The 23,376-nt window shown below is 44.8% G+C and overlaps 1 protein-coding gene across 1 annotated transcript in view; it reads right to left on the reverse strand.

Annotated features, from left to right (window-relative positions):
• The window catches only part of FANCD2 (FA complementation group D2), a 66,772-nt gene that overhangs the window by 15,996 nt on the left and 27,400 nt on the right, over positions 1-23,376 (reverse strand). The window contains exons 18-29 of the mRNA XM_073591710.1: positions 21,755-21,856; positions 19,589-19,701; positions 17,939-17,999; positions 17,739-17,858; positions 15,215-15,288; positions 13,703-13,837; positions 13,507-13,607; positions 13,102-13,217; positions 12,900-13,008; positions 9,143-9,244; positions 5,198-5,298; positions 2,463-2,603 (exon numbers count right to left, since the gene is read on the reverse strand). Coding sequence (XP_073447811.1) covers positions 2,463-2,603; positions 5,198-5,298; positions 9,143-9,244; positions 12,900-13,008; positions 13,102-13,217; positions 13,507-13,607; positions 13,703-13,837; positions 15,215-15,288; positions 17,739-17,858; positions 17,939-17,999; positions 19,589-19,701; positions 21,755-21,856 — 1,275 coding nt within the window. The remainder of the gene's footprint in view (positions 1-2,462; positions 2,604-5,197; positions 5,299-9,142; positions 9,245-12,899; positions 13,009-13,101; positions 13,218-13,506; positions 13,608-13,702; positions 13,838-15,214; positions 15,289-17,738; positions 17,859-17,938; positions 18,000-19,588; positions 19,702-21,754; positions 21,857-23,376) is intronic.

The raw sequence follows: 23,376 nt of genomic DNA on the forward strand, positions 1-23,376 counted from the left end.
CCCTCACCTTCTAATGGGGCCCTGATCTCACGCAACCTCACCTTCCTCTCAAGCTTTGACCCTTCCACCGTCAGCTCTAAACTGATTTCTGATCTTCCTACCCTCACCCTCATACTGAGCCCTGATCCTTCCACCATCATCTTCATACTGAGTTCTGCTCCTTCTACCCTCATCTTCATACTGAACCCCAATTCTTCCACTGTCACCTTCATACCGATTTCTGATCCTTCTACACTCACATTCATATGGAATTCTGATCCTACCACCCTTACCTTCTTACTGAGCCCTGATCCTACCACCCTCACTTACCTACTGAGCCCTGATCCTACCACTCTCATCTTCATTTTGAGCCCTGATCCTTCCATCATCACCTTCTAATGAAGCCCCGATTCTATGCACCCTCAACTATCTACTGAGCCCTGATACTTCCACTGTCACCTTCATACTGATTTCTGTTCCTCCTACCCTCACCTTTGTACTGAGCCCTGATCCTTCCACCATCATCTTCATACTGAGCTCTGCACCTATCTTCACCTTCCTACTGAGCCCTGATTCTTCCACCTTCATCTTCGTAATGAGCCCTGATCCTTCCTCTGTCACCTTCATACTGAGCTCTGCTCCTTATTCCCTCACCTTTGTACTAAGCCCTGGTCCTACCACTCTCACCTTCCTACTGATCCCTGATCCTACCACTCTCACCTTTCTACTGATCCCTGATCCTACCACCCTCACCTCCGTAAAGAATCCTACTCCTACCACCCTCACCTTTGTACTGAGCCCTAATCCTACCACCCTCACCTTCCTACTGACTCTTGATCCTACCACCCTCACCTTCGTACTGACTCCTGATCCTACTACCCTCACCTTCCTACTGATCCCTGATCCTACCACCCTCACCTTCCTACTGATCCCTGATCCTACCACCCTCACCTCCGTAGAGAATCCTACTCCTACCACCCTCACCTTCCTACTGACTCCTGATCCTACAACCCTCACCTTCACACCGAGCCCTGATCCTACCACTTTCACCTTCCTACTGATCCATGATCCTACCACCCTCACCAAGGTACAGAATCCTACTCCTACCACCCTCACCTTTGTACTGAGCCCTGATCCTACCACCCTCACCTTCCTACTGATCCTACCACCCTCACCTCCGTGAAGAATCCTACTCCTACCACCCTCACCTTTCTACTGATCCCTGATCCTACCACCCTCACCTTCCTACTGACACCTGATCCTACTACCCTCATCTTCCTACTGATCCTACCACCTTCACCTTCCTACTGACTCCTGATCCTATCACCCTCACCTTCGTACTGACTCCTGATCCTACCACCCTCACCTTCCTACTGATCCCTGATCCTACCACCCTCACCTTCCTACTGACGCCTGATCCTACCACCCTCACCTTCCTACTGACTCCTGATCCTACTACCCTCACCTTCCTACTGATCCCTGGTCCTACCACCCTCACCTTCCTACTGATCCCTGGTCCTACCACCCTCACCTTCCTACTGACGCCTGATCCTACCACCCTCACTTTCCTACTGATCCCTGATCCTACCACCCTCACCTTCGTACTCACACCTGATCCTACCACCTTCACCTTCAAACTGATCCCTAATCCTACAACCCTCCTACTGATGCCTGATCCTACCACCCTCACCTTCCTACTGACTCCTGATCCTACTACCCTCACCTTCCTACTGACACCTGATCCTACCACCCTACTGACCCCTGATCCTAACACCCTCACCTGCTACTGCATTACCGTGCATTGCAGCATGCTGCAACATGTGCGTTACCGTAATACACAGCGGGACCATTCAAACTAAATAACGCATGCACACTTTGTTACTCTTAAAGGCTAAGTTCACGTTTGATAAAAATATTTAAAAATGCACATTTTTTTACATTTATTATTTTTTTACTCTGCAGCATGTAAGGCATTGCACCCGTGATCAGCACATCAGTACACTGTCTTCCTGTACCTCCGATACAGGCAGGAAGTTACTGAATGACATGAAGAATCAATGGAATAGGAGAGAACTCACCAGCGCCCCCCACAGTTCATTGAGAACTATAAGCCATCGGCCACGGAGGCCAATGGTAGATGTAGTTCATTCATTCACAATACTCTGTAAATTAATGATGCATCTGTGTGGGCGGAGCACTGCACGGCCGCACTGTTTTTAAACTGTGACAGCAGGTGCCGGGAGAAGATCCCCCACCCCGCTGTCACGGGGAGGAGGGGAGCAGGAGGATAGGAGGCAGGAGCTTGAGAATGTTACATGTTCCACCCTAAATATGAGTCAAACATGTAACATGCTCCAAAGGTGAACTTATCCTTTAAAGTGACCCTTGCACTTTACCCGCTCGGTATTAGCAGCAGAAGAAGCAGGCCATTAAGTGAACCTGTCATTTTATCCTATATTTCTCAGCAGCAGTGTCTCATTTACCTTAGTGCACATTTCGGAGTCTAGGAGGGATCGGGTGAGCAGGCCGCTATGGAGAACCGTAAAGACCTTGAGATCCAGCTCCCGGAAGAATGGACGGAAGCTGCTCAGGTTGACGGAAGGTTTACCAATCTCTTCAGGCTCCTTGTAGAAAACACACATTTATTATGACTGGAGCCGGGACTGATTAATGCCACATTAACAATAATTTTCTGCAGAATTACACAAAGTCAGGACATACACAAAGCTGTACAAATAAAGCTACAACATATAAACATAATGGGACAGTCAGCACTCTCGTTAGGATCTGTGTTTAAGATTTCCAAACTCAAGCTGGATGGAAAAGAACTTCAACAAAGCTCCTTGTGCACACGGCTCTTATACAAGGTGAAGCCCATGGGAATAAGGCCTTACAGATCTTGTCCCTCCCTTCGAATGTGACTGGACAGTGAAAAGAGAAGCATCAGATTGGTGAGCTTGTGGGTGGGTGCCGGCGTGGGGCGGTGGCAGAAAACAGTTAGAGTCCGGGTGCAGGAAACTGAAGCTTGGCAATACACAACAAGCCCGGTGGGAAGGCAACCCGACCGGGAGAACTCACAGTATGTAACAGCGATGAGTAGTAGCACAAGGTCTCACGTGTGCTGACAGTGTCTGTCTGCAGGGGCGGAATGTCTGTCTCGAGTGGGGAGTCTTCCAGGTAGGATGGCATGTCCCTGCACTTTCCCTACTCATCTGGATCCTTCTTCCCCTGACGCTAAGCACAGTCCCTGTCAGACGGGTGACCTGTCCCTACTCTAGCCACACAAGAAATGCGTGCCAAACCCAGGGTCTTAAATAGACTCTGCCTGAGCCAAGATGGCCACCAAAGTCACATCGGGAGCCAGCATACAAACCCAGGAAAACCACAAAGGAACTAGATTCCTCTCGACTTTCTCCTCCACCTACATTGCCGCTGCGGATGAGCGCCACCTGCAGTAAAAAAAAAAAAAAAAAAAAAGATTGCACCTGCCTACAAGCTGATCTCCCTGTCACTCTGCTCTCTACTAGCAGCATGTTCCTTGTTAGCACATGAGCAACTTACTGGTACCTCTCTCCCAGTCCGAGTTCTTTCATACCTGCTGGAGTTTGTTTTAACCACTTGTCGACCGCCCTATAGCAGTTTATATACGCGATCCTGTACTTCCGGGTATTGGGCGCGAGTGTGCGCCGCCGCCGGCTCGCTCCCGCTGTAATTCTACACAGCAGGTCCCGCAAACCCGATGTCCGCCGGCACCCTTTGATCGTTCGGTACCCAGGCAGAACAGTGGTCTGTCTATGTAAACAAGGCAGATCGCCGTTCTGTCAGTAGGGAAGGCATGGATCCTGTGTCTCTGCAAAGCAGGAACATGGATCAATGCCTTCCCCCTAGTAGAAGCACCTCCCACACTGTAGTAAAACACTGGCTAGGCACACATTTAACCCTTTGATCGCCCCGGATGTTTAACTCCTTCCTAGCCAGTATCACTAGTACAGTGACAGTGCATATTTTTAGCACTGATCATTGTATTAGTGTCACTGGTCCCCAAAAAAGTGTCAAAAGTGTCAGTTAGTGTCCGACCGCCTGCCGCAATATCGTAGTCCCGATAGAAGTAGCCGATCGCCGCCATTGCTAGTAAAAAATATATATATATATATATATATATATATATATATATATCTATATATATATATATATATATATATATAGATATATATATATATATATATATATAACCTCATAGTTTGTAGATGCTATAACTTCTGCGCAAACCAACCAATATACACTTATTGGGATTTTTTTTTTACTAAAAATAGGTAGCAGAATACATATTGGCCTAAATTGATGAAGAAATTAGATTTTTTTCATTTTTTTTTAATTGGATGATAGCAGAAAGTAAGAAATATTGTGTTTTTTTTTTCATAATTGTCTGTCTTTTTTTGTTGATGGCGCAAAAAAAAATAAAATCAAATATCACCAAAAGTAATGCGTGGGAAAAAAAAAAAAAGACATACATTTTGTTTGGGTACAGCGTCGCACGACCGCGCAATTGTCAGTTAAAGTAACGCAGTGCCGTATTGCAAAAAAAAAAAAAATGGCCTGATCGTGCAGGGGGTGGGGTGGGGGGTAAATCTTCCGGAGGGCAAGTGGGTTAAAGACCTGAGAGATGGTGAACCCCTGACAACAAGTGGGAAGGAGTTTGCATTAAAGAAGCCCTGGAGCTGAGACTGGAAAGTAGTAAGCCTATAAGGCCCCTTTCACACTGGGGCGGTAGGGGGCGTTGGCGGTAAAACAGCGCTATTTTTAGCGCTGTTTTACCGCGGTATTCGGCCGCTAGCGGTGCGGTTTTAACCCCCCCGCTGGCGGCCAAAAAAGGGTTAAAACCACTCGTATAGCGCGGCTATAGCTGCGCTGTCCCATTGATTTTAATGGGCAGGAGCGGTTTAGGAGCGGTGAATACACTGCTCCTTCACCGCTCCAAAGATGCGGCTTGCAGGAGATTTTATCTTCTCCTGCCAGCGCACCGCTTCAGTGTGAAAGCCCTCAGGCTTTCACACTGAACAAACAGCGGAGGCTGTTTAGGGGCGGTTTGCAGGCGCTATTTTTAGCGCAATAACACCTGCAAACCGCCCCAGTGTGAAAGGGGCCTAAAGGAAGGAGATGAGGATTGTGAGAAGAGACTCATCCAGGAGGACCACAATACCAAGCATTGAATTTCCACCTTGTCCAGCTGGGTCTTCTCCGTCTCTGTGTCCAGCTGCTCTTCTATCTGGGAACTTTCCTCAGAGGAGTTCTTTGCATCTGTCTTTTTGCGCTTTTTACCTATGGGATACAAAGCAGAAGTGGAACTGTTCACTGAAGAAAAAAAACCCCTTTAGAGTGGTACTAAAGCTAAACACATCAGTACGGAACCAAAATTAGCACATTAAAATAAATGAGTACTTATAACAAAGTCCTGAAGAAGTTAAACTTTTATCTTTTCCAGCCTCCTCTGCACCGCCTTCCATGAGCTTCTAGCAAGAGAACGCAAACTCATCACCTCATCACTAGTTAAGACACGTGCAATTCGTTTTGTTCCGAATTAGTTTAACGAATTTCGACAAATTCGTTCATTCGGAAATATCCGAATTAACGGATAACCCGTTTAACAGATTTTTTTGAATATTCGAAAATTTGTAAATTGGAAAATTCGTAAATTCGAATATCAGAACGAAAATTCAAAGGAACGAAAATCTGAAAAATTAACTAACTAATAAAAACGTAACTATTAAATTAGAGGTATTGGAATTTCCTTTCAAATTTGGCTGTTAGAGAACGTAACAAATATGAATTTATCCAAAGTTACGAATTATCAGTATCTAAACGAATGGAATGAACCAAATTATTAATAAGAATAAATAACAATAATAATAATAAAAACTTTTTTTTATTATTAATTCATTCCGTTCCATTTGTTTAGATGCGGCATTCGTTATTTGGGATAATTCATAACGTTGGATAAATTCGTATTCGTTAGGTTCACCAACAGCCAAATTTGAAAGGAAATTCCAATACCTATCATTTAATAGTTGGTTATTATTAGTTAGTAAGTTATTATTTGGAATTTTCAGATTTTCATTCTTTATTTTCGGTTTTTCAAATTTCTGAATTTTCAAAGTTTACGAATTTTCTGATTTTCGAATTGACAAATTTTCACTTTTACAAATTTACGAAATTTTCGCATTTACGAATTTTCGAATTTCAGAGTTTTTGAATTTTGTTTTTGAAAATGTTCCCATTTTCTAATTTTTGCATTTCTAAATTTTCAGATTTTCGCATTTCTGGATTTTCGCATTTCCGAATTTCTGAATTTTTCGCATTTCCGAATTTCTGATTTTCTAATTTTCGCATTTCCGAATTTTCTGATTTTTCGCATTTACGAATTTTCGCATTTACGAATTTTCAGATTTTCTAATTTATGCATTTACAAATTTTTACTTTTACGAATTTATGAAATTTTTGCGTTTACAAACCTTTGAATTTCTAAATATTCGAATTTCTGAATTTCAGAATTTTCTGGTTTTCTAATTTTCGCTTTTCCGAATTTTCTGATTTTCGCATTTACGAATCTTCGCATTTATGAATTTTCCGCATTTACGAATTATCTGATTTTCGAATTTATGAATTTCTCAGATTTTCAAATTTACGAATTTTCCCATTTAAGAATTTTCAAATTTTATAATTTTCGAATTTTCAGATTTTCGAATTTACAAATTTTTCGCATTTTCGAGTTTTCAAACTTCTCTGACTCCGTGGCTCCGCCAGCATAGTGCTGACTTGTCTGTCACTCACTGAGCAAGTGTGCAGGCCTCGCACAGACATCTGTGCTACCTGGCCTGTACGCGAATTGGATTGGTTGAGGTTCGCTGCCACCAGACCCCGCCAACCGGGATCACAAACACGATTAGGCTGCAGTCTGGTTGCCAGCAGTGCGCCAGGACAGGTGCCGTGCCAGGCGCTTCCAGCCAGGGAGGTGCTGAGCACGGCGCCGCTTCAGTGTGACGTCATTTCCTCCTCCAGTCCCACCCACTCAGAGCAGTCCCTGGCTGTCCCACACGGTGCGGAGCTGAGAAGGTAAGACGAGGGAAGCGATGGGGACGGACGGGCCAGTGTGCGATTATATCAGCAGTAAATATAAAGCAGCAGTCTTGTGTGATCCCCGATATTATTTATCAGGCCCGGCAGTGATGTATAATATTGGGGATCACACAAGACTGCTGTCTTTGTATATATTATATTTACTGCTGACTGCAAAAATTGTTAAATCTTTTCAGGTGTGCCACGAAAACGTTTAGATATTTTTGTTGCGCCAGGCAAAAAAAAAAAGTTTGAGAAACACTGATCTAAAGTCACTATACTTGGTTCCTCTCAAATGTCTGAAGTCCACAAGGTGTCCCTCGGCCTTCACGGGCATCATCTCCCCAAGTGCCCGTCTTTGGGCATCTTGACTGGCTGGCGCAGGATGGCGTAATTCCTGCAAATACGCAGGAGTCAGTCATCCCTGCACACAGGCACCCTGCAAGCAACGTTAGCGGAGGTGTGCATGCTTGGCTTAGTTTACAGGCCACAGAAGACTGCAAGTAGGAAGGTCGGTGTGCTTTTATCGCAGAAGAGGCATTGCCTGTCTCTAATGCGATAAATAGCCTGCCTGTAAGTTTTAGAGAAATACATTTAGTACCGCTTTAAAGTGGTTGTTAAGTTAGTGATTACAATTACTGGCAGCCCCTCTGTAATAACAAGATGTACTCTGCAGTGTCTTTTTTTTTTTTTAAATCATGCAGCTAAATACCTTCTTTCACATCGCCGATCTGCGATCACCGTTTTCCTTCCCCAATCTGAGAACTACAGCAGGAGGGGATGAGATTCCCCTATGACGTCAGCCGGGAGGTCACGTGAGCGCCCACTGTTCTCCTTCCCCAATCTGAGGAATACAGCGGGAGGGGATGAGATTCCCCTATGACGTCAGGTGGGAGGTCACGTGACCGCCCCACCGCTCTCCTTCCACAATCTGAAGACTACAGCCGGAGGGGATGACATTCCCCTATGACGTCAGCCGGGAGGTCACATGACCGCCCACCGCTTTCTTTCCCCAATCTGGGGACTACAGCGGGAGGGGATGAGATTCCCTATGACGTCACCCGGGAGGTCACATGACCGCACACCGGCGATCTGAAAGAAGGTATTTAGCTGCATGATTTAAAAAACAAAGACACTGTGTAGTATATCTTGGTATTACAGAGGGGCTGCCAGTAATTGTAACAACTAACTTTACAGACACATGTACAAGCGGCTGAAGGGCCCATTAGTGATGCCAGTCACTGCTGCCTTTCAGTGTCCATCAGTGCTGCTCATCAGTGCCGCCTATCCATGCTGCCTATCAGTGCCCATTAGTGCCAAACAGTGCTGCCCATCAGTGCCACCTATCAGTGCCCACCAGTGCGGCATATTAGTGCCTCCTCATCAGTGTCCATAAGTGCCACCTCATCAGTGCAGCCTATCAGTGCCCATCAGTGAAGGAGAAATTCCTGATGGGTTTTACTTCCTCTTTTGTTTCCTGCAAAGTAAAAGCATAATGGGCTAGTATGCATCCCTCTTCCTTCCGGGGGCCGCTGACTCCGGCTCTGTGACCGGCTGGAGCCGCCAGTCATGGCACTCGCTCAGGAAGAAAGGGCACGGAGGGCCGTTTCTTCACAGCGCATGCGCCAATGACATCATCGACGCACAACACAGTAAATATCTCCTAAACAGCGCACGTTTAGGAGATATTTACAGTACCTATAGGTAAGCCTTATTCTAGGCTTACCTGAAGGTACAATTTCCTCATGGAGGTTTACAACCAGTTTAAAATACCACCAAATGAAAGCTCTATTTGTGTGAACAAAATGATAAAACATTCATATGGGTACAGTGTTGCATGCCCGCCCAATTGTCATTCAAAGCGTGACAGCGCTGAAAGATGAAAATTGGCCTGGGCAGGAAGGGGGTAAAAGTGCCCTGTAATGAAGTGGTTAAAGGAACAGAATCTTTTTTTTTAAGGGTTCCAACGCTTTATTAAAGTGAATCCTGATCCATTTTACAATCATGTACATGACAGCGCCTACCCCACCATGTATACTGTAAACAGTACCTTTCTTTGCCTTCTTTGCAGGGACAGCTGCTACTGTGCTTGGCGGGACTTCTTGTTGCTCACAGTCAAAGTTGGCGGGTGGGGGAATATATCCGGGAGACTCTGGAAAAATAAATGTAAATCAATGCAAATTGTAGGACATTCATCTAGTACCAGGGATCTCCAAACTATGGCCCTCCAGCTGTTGCGGAACTACACGTCCCATGAGGCATTGTAAAACTCAGACAAGACTAAGCATGATGGGAATTGTAGTTCCTGAACAACTTGAGGGCCATAGTTTGGAGACCCCTGAATTCTAGACAAACCGATATGTGTTCAGTACAATAACAGAGAACAGAAAGTTGCTTAAATGCCAAAACAGCTGTTTTGTATTCACTGGAAAATCTTTTTTTTGGGGGGGGTAGACTGAAGGACCCAGGAGATGGCCTACAGAGTTGCAGTTTGTTTATATCTACAGGTGCCTCTTACCTGCATAGGCAGTTTTGTGTGAACTAACCCTTTAACTAGCAAGCTGTGAGATGGGAAGTAGTAAAAGCCTCTAAGGGGCTTGCCTTCAGTTTCTATGTGCCTAGTGTCTAGATCAGGGTTTCTCAACCAGGGTTTGACGGAACCCTGGGGTTCCTCCAGAGGTTGCTAGGGGTTCCTTGAGCAATGAGCAATTTCTGCCTCTCAGATAAATTTCCACTGACATCATTGATCCTTTAAGCTATCTGTAAGGGGTAATTCTTCCCAATGACCACAAATGTTAGGAGCATTCTTCCCAATGACCATCGCACCAATGTATCAGGAGTTGTAGATATAGTAATTTTTAGCGGGGGGGGGGGTTCCCTAAGACTGGAAAGTTATTTGGAGGGTTCCTTCATGATTAAAGGGTTGAGAGTCCCTGGTCTCCAGTGGGCTTCACAAAAGATAACAACCTGGTTCTGACTCCAACAACCACTCAATGTGCCCCACCTGAACAAAGGACGGGCAAACTACTAAGGAACGCCATTACAGTTACTAAAAATGATTTGCAAAATGTAATGATACATCTTTCACAAAATCAAACTGAATTTGTCATATCATGTCTCAAATAAATTGTGGAATTAATTTTTTGGAACTATAATGATGTTCATTAAAAGTATGTTTGTCCTTTGTTCCGGTGGTACATTTTGAGTAGTTTTTTTGACTCTGAAGAAGGTTTTTATCTTTTGTGCAGCATAGTGACATATCGCCAGTGACTCCCCTACTATTTTGAACTTAATTCATATCTTTTTTGGGGAGGACCTTGAGGCTTTAGAATGGTGTTGTGGTTTTAGTTCTCCTGTAGGTGACAGTATAATAGGTTGCTTGTCATCCAGTTGTGCTGCTCAATGCCTGGGAGAAAAATCCTATTTTCTTTCTTGTTCATTGAGGAACACAGGAAGCCTTACTGCCAGGATGTCCAAAATCAGTCCAGCTTAGGAGGTAGGCAATAGGAAACAAAATGCCAACAGGCCCACCAAAAACAACAGAACTGTAGACTGCCTGCAGCTCAAACAGCGGCCTGAAGGACCTTATGCCTGAAGCTGGCATCAGATGAAGCCTGAACATGCAACTGGCAATACACAGATGAAGGTGTAAAAAGAAGACAAGGTGGCAGCCTTTGCAAATCTAAAAAATTAGCCTGATGCCGAAGAGCCCAAGAAACACTTACAATTTTAGTAGAGCGCATACCTCAACCGAAAAGGGTGGAACCAGAACTTTGAGGCCACAAGTTGTAATAAGGGTCTGTCTGAGCCATTAAGAAATGTGGGAATGGGATAACCAAATCACCCGAAGATCCTGAAAGTTGATCAAGAGACAAGATTCCTCCAACATCCAAGTCCCCTGCATCAACAAGTAGCCCAGGATTCCTCCACACTCTGACAGGCTAACTAACATCCATCAGGAAGATCTTCCAGAAGACTGGGATAAAAAGTCTTCACAAACTCCAGATCAGGGTACCTGAGCCACCAAGCCAAAGAAGACCTGGTCCTCATACCAGATGAATGGGTCTGTTTAAGAACTAGGACTGACTTGTCCAATAAGGACAGAATGCTGTGTTGTAGGATTCTGCCATGGAATTCCTCAAAGAAAGCTACCATCAGCCACAGGATTCTCAGCAGATGCAAACAGTCAGGCAACTTTTGGCCTGAAAGTACGATTCTGGAAGTGGAGAGTATGAAGTTTCTGCTGGGAAAGAAAAGCTTTGGCTTGAGCTATGCTTAGGATTAGACGCAGACATTCCAAGCGACGAGTTGTCTCCAGTGCCGACTTCTGAAGATCCAGGAGTCAACCGAATCGCTCTTAGGGCTGGGCGGTCAGGGCTACATTCTCTGTGAGATCCTGTGGACTATTCCCTCAGTAGGAGGTCATCTAAATATCACACAATGGGAATGCCCCTAGAGTTCAGTACGGCTATTACTGGGGCCAGTACATGGCGAATACCCAAGGTGCGGAGAATAGGCCGAACGGCAGTACCACTAATTGGAAGTTCAGGGGACCAATAGCAAAGCAATCGCTGGAGCACTGAAAAAACATTCAGGTATGCATCCTTGATGTCTTTAGGGCCCATAAAGTCTTCCTGATGAAGGGAGGCTTTGACAGACCTGATGGATTCCATACAGAATTTTTGGTCCCAAATTAAATTTACTGTCTTGAGAATCAAGACTGCCATCTTTTGGCTTACTGTGAACCGGTTGGAGTAGAACTCTGGGAACCATTCTGCCACAGGACGAGAGGAAATGATGCACTGCTGCAAAAGACCTGCGGGGACTTCATAGAGATCTGCTGCCCTGTGTAGTGACACAAACAGGTTGGAAGTGATGAACGGGGGAGTGGGCTGGGAGTCTACTGTGTAGCCTCTGGAAACCACCTTCTGCACCCAAGCATCTGAGATGTAGGCTGTCCAAGTGAGGACTTGGGAGACTTAGAATTCCAAGACATGCAGGCAGGTATAGAGTTGGAATTTGAGATTGTAGCGTAAAACAAAGGGCCTCTTGACCTCCTGTGAGGGAATACTCTCAGACTGAGCCTCATGCCATGTACACACGGACTGGTCCGACGGAAGGAATTCATCGGACAATCTGATCGTGTGTGGGCTTCATCGGACCTTTAGTGGATTTTTTCTGTCGAAAATCAGACGGACTTTAGATTTAGAACATGTTTCAAATCTTTCCGACGGACTCGAGTCCGAACGAAAAATCCGTTCGTCTGTATGCTAGTCCGACGGACAAAAAAACGACGCTAGGGCAGCTATTGGCTACTGGCTATGAACTTCCTTATTCTAGTCCGGTCGTATGTCATCACGTTCAAATGACCGGACTTTCGAACGGACTTTAGTTCGTTCGTGTGTGTACAAGTCCGGTAGTCCGCAAGTCCGTCGTAACTCCGTCGAAAGTCCGTCGGAAAGACCGTCGGACGTTTGATGCTCAAAAGTCCGCCCATGTGTACACGGCATAAGGCTTCTTTTACAGAGGAAGAAAAGCATCAGATGGTGAGATATTCATTTTTGTAAACAGGGCTTCTAGGAAAGAAAATCGCTCGACAGTGTTGATGGGAGAATCCCTCCGGTCTAGTTATTATGTTCCCCCAGAGTTACTCTGTTCCATGCCATGTAATTTTCATTCCATCATTCCGTATCACACCCCCTGCTTCTCACACAAATCCCAGCTTCGCTCTTTCCATGATCTGTTACAGTATGTAGCTAATGTGTCCCCTATAGGTGACAAAATGATCAGGAAGAGACCAGTGTTACCTGCGAGGCACTTCTCCAGCAAAGACTGCAGCCATGTGATGTTCTGTAGCCGTGTTAACACTTTTCCCTTCATATCAGCATTTGCTTGCATACAGAAAGCATTGATAACCTAAAAGGAGAATAGGTCAGTGTCACACCTAGTACACAAAGAAAAAAAAATATATCATATATTACAAGTATCAGAGATTTATCATTCAATCACCTCTCTGAACCAATTAATAGTGAAGAAAAGCAGGGAGCACAGGAATTCTCGCTCTTGTCTGGACAGGGAATTCATCTTGTCTATAACATCAAGATCCGTGAGATACACGGGGCACCCTGGAAACAGAAACACCCAGTTATTACACACCAGTGTACACATACCGGATGGTATAGATGTGTGTGTATACATTGTGATGTACTACAGAGTACAATGATAAAATATAAACAAGAGCAATAAATACTGAAGGTAAAAAGGTGAGTACACTCCAAACAGTAATGGTGACAGATGTGCCTTATCCAGCCTACAATAAAGTTTGCACTGTGCATAGCATGATACAACCACCACACACACACACACACACACACACACACACACTGAGAACAACAAAAACAACAAACAGCGTACCTAACAAAGCATCGATCTCATCCAAGTTGCCCTTAAACTCGTCCTCTATGCAGAGCCGCAGTAATCGGAAAAATGGTGACAGACAGAGAGGAGACACGAGGCTGTGGAGACATGCATACAATGAATTTTCACACTGCACTGAACAGAGATTAATACAATAAAAAAGTTATTGAGAGACACCCAAACCAAAACTCACCGACCCTCTGTGGTGTGTTCGGCACCTTTATTGGCGAAGTCATGTGACAGAAGTGGGAGGAGATTAATCACAACTATGCCCTGGCTCTCATCGTCCTCCAGGTTGTACATGGCTTTCACAGGGAACATAGGATTCCTGAGGAGTTGAAGGGAAGGTTACACATAGGAACACAACATCCTCATCTCTGGATCACTGAAGAAATGATCCCCCCCCCCAACCACATAGCGCTACTAATCTCATGGTGGAACCAGAGGCAGCGGCACCACATATCACTAATAAGGCCATAGAGAAGGAAGAGGCAGTAACACCATGCATTACTATTAAACAAATGTAGAAGGCAGAGGCATCGGCCCCACACTGCACTTTAAAAAATGAATGGAGACATTAAAAGTCAGCGGCCCCACACACCGCTACTAAGCCCATGGAGAAATCTGAGGCAGTGGCACCACCACTAATAAGTTCAAAGAGATTAGAGGCAGCGGCTCTACACACCACCTCTAAGCTCAAGGAGAAATCAAAGGCCGCGGCACCACACACAACTACTAAGCTCAAGGAGAAATCCGAGGCAGCGGTGCCGCCACTAATAAGCTCAAGGAGGTTAGAGGCAGGGGCCCTACGCACCACTACTAAGCTCAAGGAGAAATCAAAGGCCACGGCACCACACAACCCTATTAAGCTCAAGGAGATTATGGGCAGCGACTCCAGTACTAAGCTCAAGAAGAAATCTGAGACATTGGCATCACACTACTATTAAGCTTATAGAGAAATAAGAGGCAGCAGCACCACCACTAATAAGCTCTAGGAGGTTAAAGACAGTGACCCCCACATCACTACTGAGTTCAAAGAGAAATCTGAGATAGCGGCCCTACACCACTGCTCATAGAGAAAATGAATGGCAGCGGCCCCACACACCACTACTAAGTTCAAGGCAAAACCCAAGGCAGCGGCCCCACGTACCAATACTAAGCTCAAGGAGAAATTCAAGGCAGCGGCCCCACACACCGCAGCTAAGCTCAAGGAGAAATCCAAGGCAGTGGCCCCACACACACATCATTACTAAGCTCAAGGAAAAATCCAAGGCCATGGTCACACACACCACTACTAAGCTTATGGAGAAGTCAGAGGCAGTGGCACCACCACTAATAAACTCAAGGAGATTCGAGGCAGTGGCCCTACACACCACTACTAAGCTCAAGGATAAATCAAAAGGCAGTGGCCCTACGCACCACTACTAAGCTCAAGGAGAAATCAAAAGGCAGTGGCCCTACTAACTGCTACTAAGTCCAAGGAGAAATCCAGGGCAATGACCCCACACACCACTACTAAGTTCATGAAGAACGGAATGCAGGGTTGTGGTTACCACAACTTTTCTCGTCTGAGGTATTTTACACTTATTGTATCAATTTATGTTATGATTATACAGATTAATGTAATTCAGATATCGCTCCAGCAGTTCCACTTGGACTCTTGACTGACAATAGAGGGAGGTAGAAGGATCATGTCACTACAAACCCTTCAATCTTTTGGTCCAGATCTACTACATAATCCTCCTGGAAATCATCCACCACCGTCTTTCTGATATATTCCTGCAGGAGATAAAGAAAGGAAACATCACATTACTGCAAAAACAACTAGCCTTCCCTACAAAAGGGGTTTGCTTGGCGGTGTAATGTTGGTGTACCTGGGTTTCCCTTTACCCACCTCACCTTCGGGTGAAAAGGTGAAGGAGAAAAGGAGTGCCAATTAGATGAACCAATAAAACTTGAATCTCTGGCCGTCGGGTTATATTGCCACCTTCAGGAGTAGGATACTGGGCATAAAAACAAGAGCACAGACTAGGGGCGATTTCTGCTGGTGATCAAAACCTAGAGGCAGCTCAGTTAGTCACAAGGCAGCAAATGGTCTTGACATAACAACCAGAGGGGTGGCTGCTGTGTCCTTCAATGTACGCAAAGGAAAGGATTTTACGACAAGTATAAATTCCAGTTTTTTTTTCCCCATTGAAGGACACAGCAGAGATCTTGAATTTCTGACCATTGGGATGTCCCGAAGTGGGAACAAAAAGGAACAGCCAAAATAGTAGGTGCCTGAGGGGTCGGGTCCTTTACTAGGGAAGGGAGCAGTAAAAATTGGTCCTCGCCAACCTCGGCCAGTGTAATGTCTGGTACACACAATGAGATTATCGGGCGAATGCATTTTTTTTGCATGCTAGTCTCATATCGAAACTGAAGAGGTTATATGCAAAAGTAGAAAAGGTATTTATAAAGTTCTTTTTTTATATCCATATACAGATGTTTTCCCTTCATTTCCATTTTCAACTGTTCACTTTGGGTGGGGGGGCCCCGTGGAACCCAGCTTCCCTTGGAGAGGTTGAGGAAACCCTTGTTTTAGCTCTCCAGGCCTCTTATGTGTCAACCTGTGTCTATTAGGGGCACAGGGTGACCGAAAAAATGATGGACAACTATTTAATGAACACTGAGAATGTGGTTTGGATTAGTTCAAATGGGACAGTAAAATTTATCAACAATATCCCTCAAGAATTACCGTATTTATCGGCGTATAACACAATGTCCTTCATTTTAATAGGGAAGTTTCAGGAAAAAAACATATTTTTTAAATAAACAACTTTGAAGCAAAATAAGGGTCAGTGCCCATCAATACAGCCTGATTCATGCCCATCTGCAGCCCATCTCACATCAATGTAGCTTGATCAATGCCCATCTGCAGCCTCAATGCAGCCTGATCAATGCCCATCTGCAGCTTGATCAACGCCCATTTGCAGCCCATTTCCCATGAATGCAGCCTGATTAATGCCCATCTGCAGCCTTAATGCAGCCTGATCAATGCCCATCTGCAGCCTCAATGCAGCCTGATCAATGCCCATCTGCAGCCCATCTCCCATCAATGCAGCCTGATCAATGCCCATCTGCAGCCTCAATGCAGCCTGATCAATGCCCATCTGCAGCCCATTTCCCATCAATGCAGCCTGATTAATGCCCGTTTTCAGCCTCAATGCCCATTTGCAGCCTCACCACCTCTCATCAATGCAGCCTGAACAGTGCAGGAAATCACCGAGCCGTCATCTCCCGTTTACTCGGCTCTCACTCGGCAGTCACACACACAGTCCCGCTTTCGCCATCGGCATTGGACCAGCTCCTGTGATAAACAGAACAGTGGTCCAATGTCGGTGGCGGAGGCGGTACTGTGTGTGACGTGAGAGCCGAGTAAACAGGAGATGACGGCTCGGTAAATTGTTATACCCCGATAAATATGGTATATGAAGACTATTCCTGGTTTGTTCGATTCTGAACTTTACATGTTCATTGAAAGAGCTGGTCACATTGATCTCCATTTCATGTACTCCAATGTAGGACCTGGACAGTCTGTTACTGGTGGCCTCCTGCTATTGTCTGTTTATTAAGGTATTATGTGTTTTCTGCTAAGCTTGTCTGTCTCATTGTTAATTAATTAATTGGCTCATCTATTGTCTGATTAATCACAACATTGTCTGGGTGGGCATTGAGTCACCTAGGCTGGTTTAAGTGACTAGTTAATTAGCTCATGTTAATTATGTTTCTGGTAACAGTTTGTATTGTTAGGGTAATATGATCAGGAGGGGACTGTTCTCCTGTGGGGTATAAAGTATGTGTCTGAGTTTCAATAGTTCCAGTTTTCATACAAGCTATTTGTCGGCTAGTCTTGTATGCTGCGGCTATAATACCTGGTATCTATGTCCAGACTGGAAGAGGTGGTATACTGACGAAAGCACCAAAGCTGGGTGCTGGGATGGATCTGTCACAAACTGAATGGGTTGTTTTACAAAGTGACTTTTTTTTTCCCAAAATGCCTCCAACCTTCTAGGACACTAATAGAAAATTGAGGCATGCTGGGTAGAGTACAGGTTAGTTGGGGGGATGGTTTACAATTTTCCTGTAGGTGGCAGTACAACCCGACATTCTCTAAATTCCTGCATCCCTCAATGAGAGAGAGATAAATGTCCTTTCTGTTCATCTCCACCTCAAGTTTTGGAACGTACCATTATTTGGGGATGCAGGCTCCTCTCTTGCACCAGATTGGCCAACTCATCGTAGTAAAAGGCAGCAGATTTCGGGCACTGGTCACAGCAGGTACGTGCCAATTCCAGGAGAGAGGTGACCTGTTCCCACATAGAATCATAGTCACAACACTGGCAACATGAGATCATTTATTTAGGGTGAAATCATCTGAGTGACTGACCTGCCGGAAGACATGCGGACTCAGGGTTCCTGCGTCCGATTTGCCACCTCCTGACTTTCTCCTAGAGGCAAAAAGGGGGACAGACAATGAGGAGAGATGGGAAATAATTAGAACTGTTAAACAAGCTTTGTGTTCTGACCTACAAAGTTTCACATTTTATATTCTAACAGATTTACTTCATAGGAAGCTAGAAACCACATCCCTCATAGATACTACAGCAATACATAACTACACAGGGACTAAGATGACAAAACTCTGTGTCCTCCAGATTCATCTTTTTGAAATTGCCGGTGACAAACAACCACCCCATAGCAGATTTAATGCTACAGGGCCGGTCGTTCTCTGCAGAATCACATATATATATATATAATATATAATATATATATATATATATATAATATATATATATATATATATATATATATATATATATATATATATATATATATATATATATATATATATATACATATACACACACACACGATTCTGCTCCTCCGCCTAGGCAGTGCGTGCTGCCGGCGCACCTCTTTTGCTGCGATTAGTCAAAGCAGAAGCCAATCAGCAGGTGCCGGCCAAAGAATGACTGACGGCACCTGCTGATCGTCGAGGAAAGAGGCTGGACAGAGCTCTGCCTATGTAAACAAGGCAGAGCTCCGTCCTGTCAGCGGGGATGTGCTGGATTTTCTCTCCCTGCAAAACAGGGAGTAAAATCCATCACATCCCTTAGTAAAAGCACCACACAAAGTGCACAGACACACTGGCTAAGCCCACATTTAACCCTTTGATCGCCCCTAGATGTTTAACCCCTTCCGTGGCAGTGTCAATAGTGCAGTGACAGTGCATATTTTTAGCACTGATCACTGTATTAGTGTCACTGGTTCCCACAAAGTGTCAAAAGTGTCAGTATCCAATTGTCTGCCGCAATATCGCAGTCCCGCTATAAGTCGCTGATCATCGCCATTACTACTAAAAAAAAAAAAACCAAAAAAACCAAAAAAATATTCCATAAAAATATCCCATAGTTTGTAGACGCTATAACTTTTGAGCAAACCAATCAATATATTATTATTATTTAAGGTACTTATATAGCGCCGTCAATTTACGCAGCGCTTTACATATAAATTGTACATTCACATCGGTCCATACCCTCAAGGAGCTTACACTCTAAGGTACACTTATTTCGATTTTTTTTACCAAAAATATGCAGCAGAATACATATTGGCCTAAATTTTTGAAGAAATTAGATTTTCCATTTTTTTATTGAATATTGAATTATTTCAAAATTGTCGGTCTTTTTTTGTTTATAGTGCAAAAAACAAAAAAAACAAAAAAACAGTGGTGACCAATTACCACCAAAGAAAACCATTTGTGGGAAAAAAAGGACATAAAATTTATTTGGGTACAGCGTTGTATGTTTGCGCAATTGTCAGTAAAAGTAACGCAGTGCCGTAGCGCAAAAAATGGCCTGGGCATGAAGGCGGAAGGGGGGGAAATCTTCCGCGGGTCAAGTGGGTAAAAAGAATGGTTCTACTGTATATACTCATATATGTCATGTACATGTGTACGCTATCTACTCCTTATTGCTGTATGATAACTATAAAATTATAAAGATTGCAAGAAAAAAAAAAAAAGAGAGTGGAATCTGACCGGTCACTAGTAGCCATGCTTCCCAGCATCCTCACCGCCCCAATCACTCCGATTCTCTTGTACTTCACCACTGTACTGGAAAGCTGTTTCCTGATGACAATGTGCATCTCATCCTAAGGAAATAAACAAATAATGAAAAGGCCACAATGTTTCGGTCTGGTTTTGTGTGTCCCAGAAGGACCCCAAACTATCTCTACTAGTAGCTCAGGGGGAAAAAAAAAAAAAGGAGAAATAGCACAGGCAAAACAAGATCAAACAGGGCCCCTGTCCAACACTGCCAGTCTAACCTTTGAAACCAAACTCTCTAAGACCCCTTTCACACTGGTGCGCTTTGCAGGCGCTACAGCGCTAAAAATAGCGCCTGCAAAGCGCCCTGAAAGAGCCGGTGCTGTGTCTCCAGTGTGAAAGCCCCGAGGGCTTTCACGCTGGAGCGGTGCGCTGGCAGGACGGTAAAAAAAGTCCTGCTAGCAGCATCTTTGGAGCAGTGAAGGAGCGGTGTGTATTTGATTATAAAGGGAAGACCGGCAGCTTTGCACAGGGGCCTTGCTTGATCTTGTTTTGTCCCTGCTATACACTGGATTCAGTGGAGTCGATTTACTAAAACTGGGGAGTGCAAAATCTGGTGCAGCTCTGCATAGAAACCAATCAGCTTACAGGTTTTTATTGTAAATTGGCTACTATGCACAGCTGCACCAGATTTTGCACTCTCCAGTTTTAGTAAAAAATCCACCCCAACCCCAGTGAGTCTAAAACACCACACCAAGAAATAATCGTCCAGTTATGAATTTATGGCCCAAAATAATTTAGGATAAAAGACTTTATCACAGAGCCAACGCGTTTCGGGAATCAGGAACCACCTCCTTCACCAGGGCCTGAAGAGCGGCTCCAACCAGTTGCTCTGCACTTGTTCAGTTAAAATATTGTTTAAAATCATAGTGATTATTCAGATCAGTACATGTTCGATCTTCAAACCCTGATGAAGGTGGGGTGGTTTCTGGCCCCTGGAAACCGTTGGCTCTGTGATGAGGTCTTTTATTCTAATTTATAGTAAAATATATTGATATTTGGATGATTAAAGAGGAACTGCAGCCTTTTCGCCGCCCCTCCAATTTGTTTGCTGCTTCCCTGTGACATTCTTCAGCACAATAAACATATTCACCTAGCCAGCAGGTCCGGCTTTGAGCCTCTGGGATCCTTGTTCTCTGCAGCGGCTTCATAGGTCAGGCACCGCCATGTTGTCGGATCAGCTGCCAGCTCTTCTCGGGTGCAGGCCCCTCCCCCCTCCTTTTTGCTGAATGGGACTGCATGTCATGCATCCCAGGCGGCACCGGGAGCACCATGGCATTCGCCTAGGCAAATTCCGGAAACATGGGGGGGTTGAGCCTTTGATGGGGAAAAAAAACGATATTGGCACTGTGGAGGGGGGAGCAAGAAGGAGAGGAGAAGAGTGCCGAGGGAGGGTGAAGATCCACTTTAATTCCCAGGGTGCTTCAATCTCACCCTTACTTCTTTTGGCGTGGAGAAACTGCCAGTCCAGAATCCAGATACCCGTCTCAATACCATCATAACTCCTATATAACAGGATAACCAGTTCCAGCGTTTCTCTCCTTGTTTTCCTAAATCTATATACCAGATTCAGTTGGCGTTTTACCGAAATGTAACCAACCATCAGCCTTGTGAAATGTGTACTTGTCAGTAGTGGAAGAGATGAGTTGACAGTCCCAGGTTCAGGACAAAAGGTGGCAAATTATGGGAATTCATGCTCTACCAATCACAGAAAGGTAGGTTTAAAAGTGTAAGTTCACCTTTTTCAGAGAAAAAAAAAAAGGGTGAACACTGTACACCCTCCCCACCCTTGCCGGTCCCGGCTGCACTAAACTCTGTGGATGCTGGGCTGTCCCATGCAGCAGTCCAGGAATTTGAAGTCCACGCTCCTCTTTATTTTCTCTGTGCAGTGCTTCTGGGATGGATCAGAGCAATTCTAATTGGTTAGCACCATCACACAGCATCACTATGACTCAACCCAGAAGAAGCGGGAAGAAGAGCGGGGGATTTCAAATCCCTGGAGCACTGCACCAGCTGCATGGGCACTAATAGCTTAGCATGCATGGAAGTACAGAGGGGACCAGCAGAAGAGCCCGGCCTCAAGCATCTCGTCGTGTGTACCTGGATGTGAACACCTTCATGGATGAACGCCAGCATGCAAAGGATTTGAAAGAGCTTGCGGATCTGTTGGGCATTCAGGTTATCCAGGTAGTCCAATATACCCTGCAAGAAAATATATTGATACATTGATCAATGCTCCCAGAACACTCTGCTCATTGTGTAAATTAGAGTGATTTAAAAGCATCATTTAACCACTTCCACACCGGGCCTATTCTGGCACTCCTCTCCTACATGTAAAAATCATAATATTTTTTGCTAGAAAAATACTCAGAACCCCCAAACATTATATATATTTTTTTAGCAAACACCCTAGGGAATAAAATGGCGGTCTTTATCTCACACGGTATTTGCGCAACAATTTTTCGAACGCGTTTTTTTTTGTGGAAAAAAACAGTTTCATGATTTAAAAAATAACAAAACGGTAAAGTTAGCCCAATTTTTTTGTATAATGTGAAAGATGATGTTACGCCGTGTAAATAGATACCCGACATGTTACGCTTTAAAATTGCGCACACTCATGGAATGACGCCAAACTTCGGTACATAAAAATCTCCAAAGGCGACACTTTAAAAATGTTTACAGGTTACATGTTTAGAATTACAGAGAAGGTCTGTAGCAGGTTGTTGCTCGCGCTCAAACGCCTTTATATATGTGGGCGGGACTTGCATTTTTTTTTTTTTTGTATTTTACTTAATTTTTTTTATTTTTACACTTTCTTTTACATTTTTTTTTGATCACTTTTATTCCTATTGCAAGGAATGTAAACATCCCTTGTAAAAGGAGCCATTCGTGACAAGTCCTCTTTATGGAGAGATGCGGGGTCAATAAGACCCCACATCTCTCCTCCAGGCTGGAAAGCATGAGATCGGAAAAAAAAAAAATCCACGATCTCATGCTTACCAGCCGCGGTCATGGCTTTGTTCAGATCTGTGGCCCGGTCGTGACGTCATAACGTCGCGCCCGGGCCTCCGACGGTCATAGAGATGACTGGTGACCATCTGGTCACCGGAAATCTCTATTGTCGTTATCCGGCGGCAGCCGATTCATTTTCCGAGTCCCCGATGGCACGGGAGAGCCCGGAGAAGCACCAGATGGCGGCGGGAGGGGGGGTGTCCCCTCCTGTCGCCTGTGAGAACGATCAAGCGGCAGAACCGCCGCTATGATCATTCTTATGGTGCACAGAATCGCTTGGTGAAAACAAGGATATCTGAATGATGCCTGTAACTGCAGGCATCATTCAGATATTTCCACTGAAAGTCGAGGACATCATATGACGTCTTTGGGCGGGAAGTGGTTAAAACAAAAAAAATGACAAACACATTACCACTTACCTGCTCTGTGTAATAGTTTTGCACAGAGCAGCCCCGATCCTAATCTTCTCAGATCCCCCGCCGGTTCCTGGCTCCTTCCTCATGCCAAGTTCACCTATAGCAAGCCACTTGCTATGGGGGGCACTCATGCGTGCTCGCTCCCAAGCCTGCTCTGTGTATCCATAAGCCACACAGAGCGCGGCTCAGCCATGACCCCTGCTCCCTCACTGCGCCAATGGCTCCCGCTGCTGTGTCTGAGCCAATGAGGAGGGGGTAGAGCTGCTGCTCTCGTGCACATCGTTGGCTCAAGCT

Source organism: Aquarana catesbeiana, linkage group LG07, assembly GCF_042186555.1.
Source record: "Aquarana catesbeiana isolate 2022-GZ linkage group LG07, ASM4218655v1, whole genome shotgun sequence".
Classification (NCBI taxonomy): Eukaryota; Metazoa; Chordata; class Amphibia; order Anura; family Ranidae; genus Aquarana; species Aquarana catesbeiana.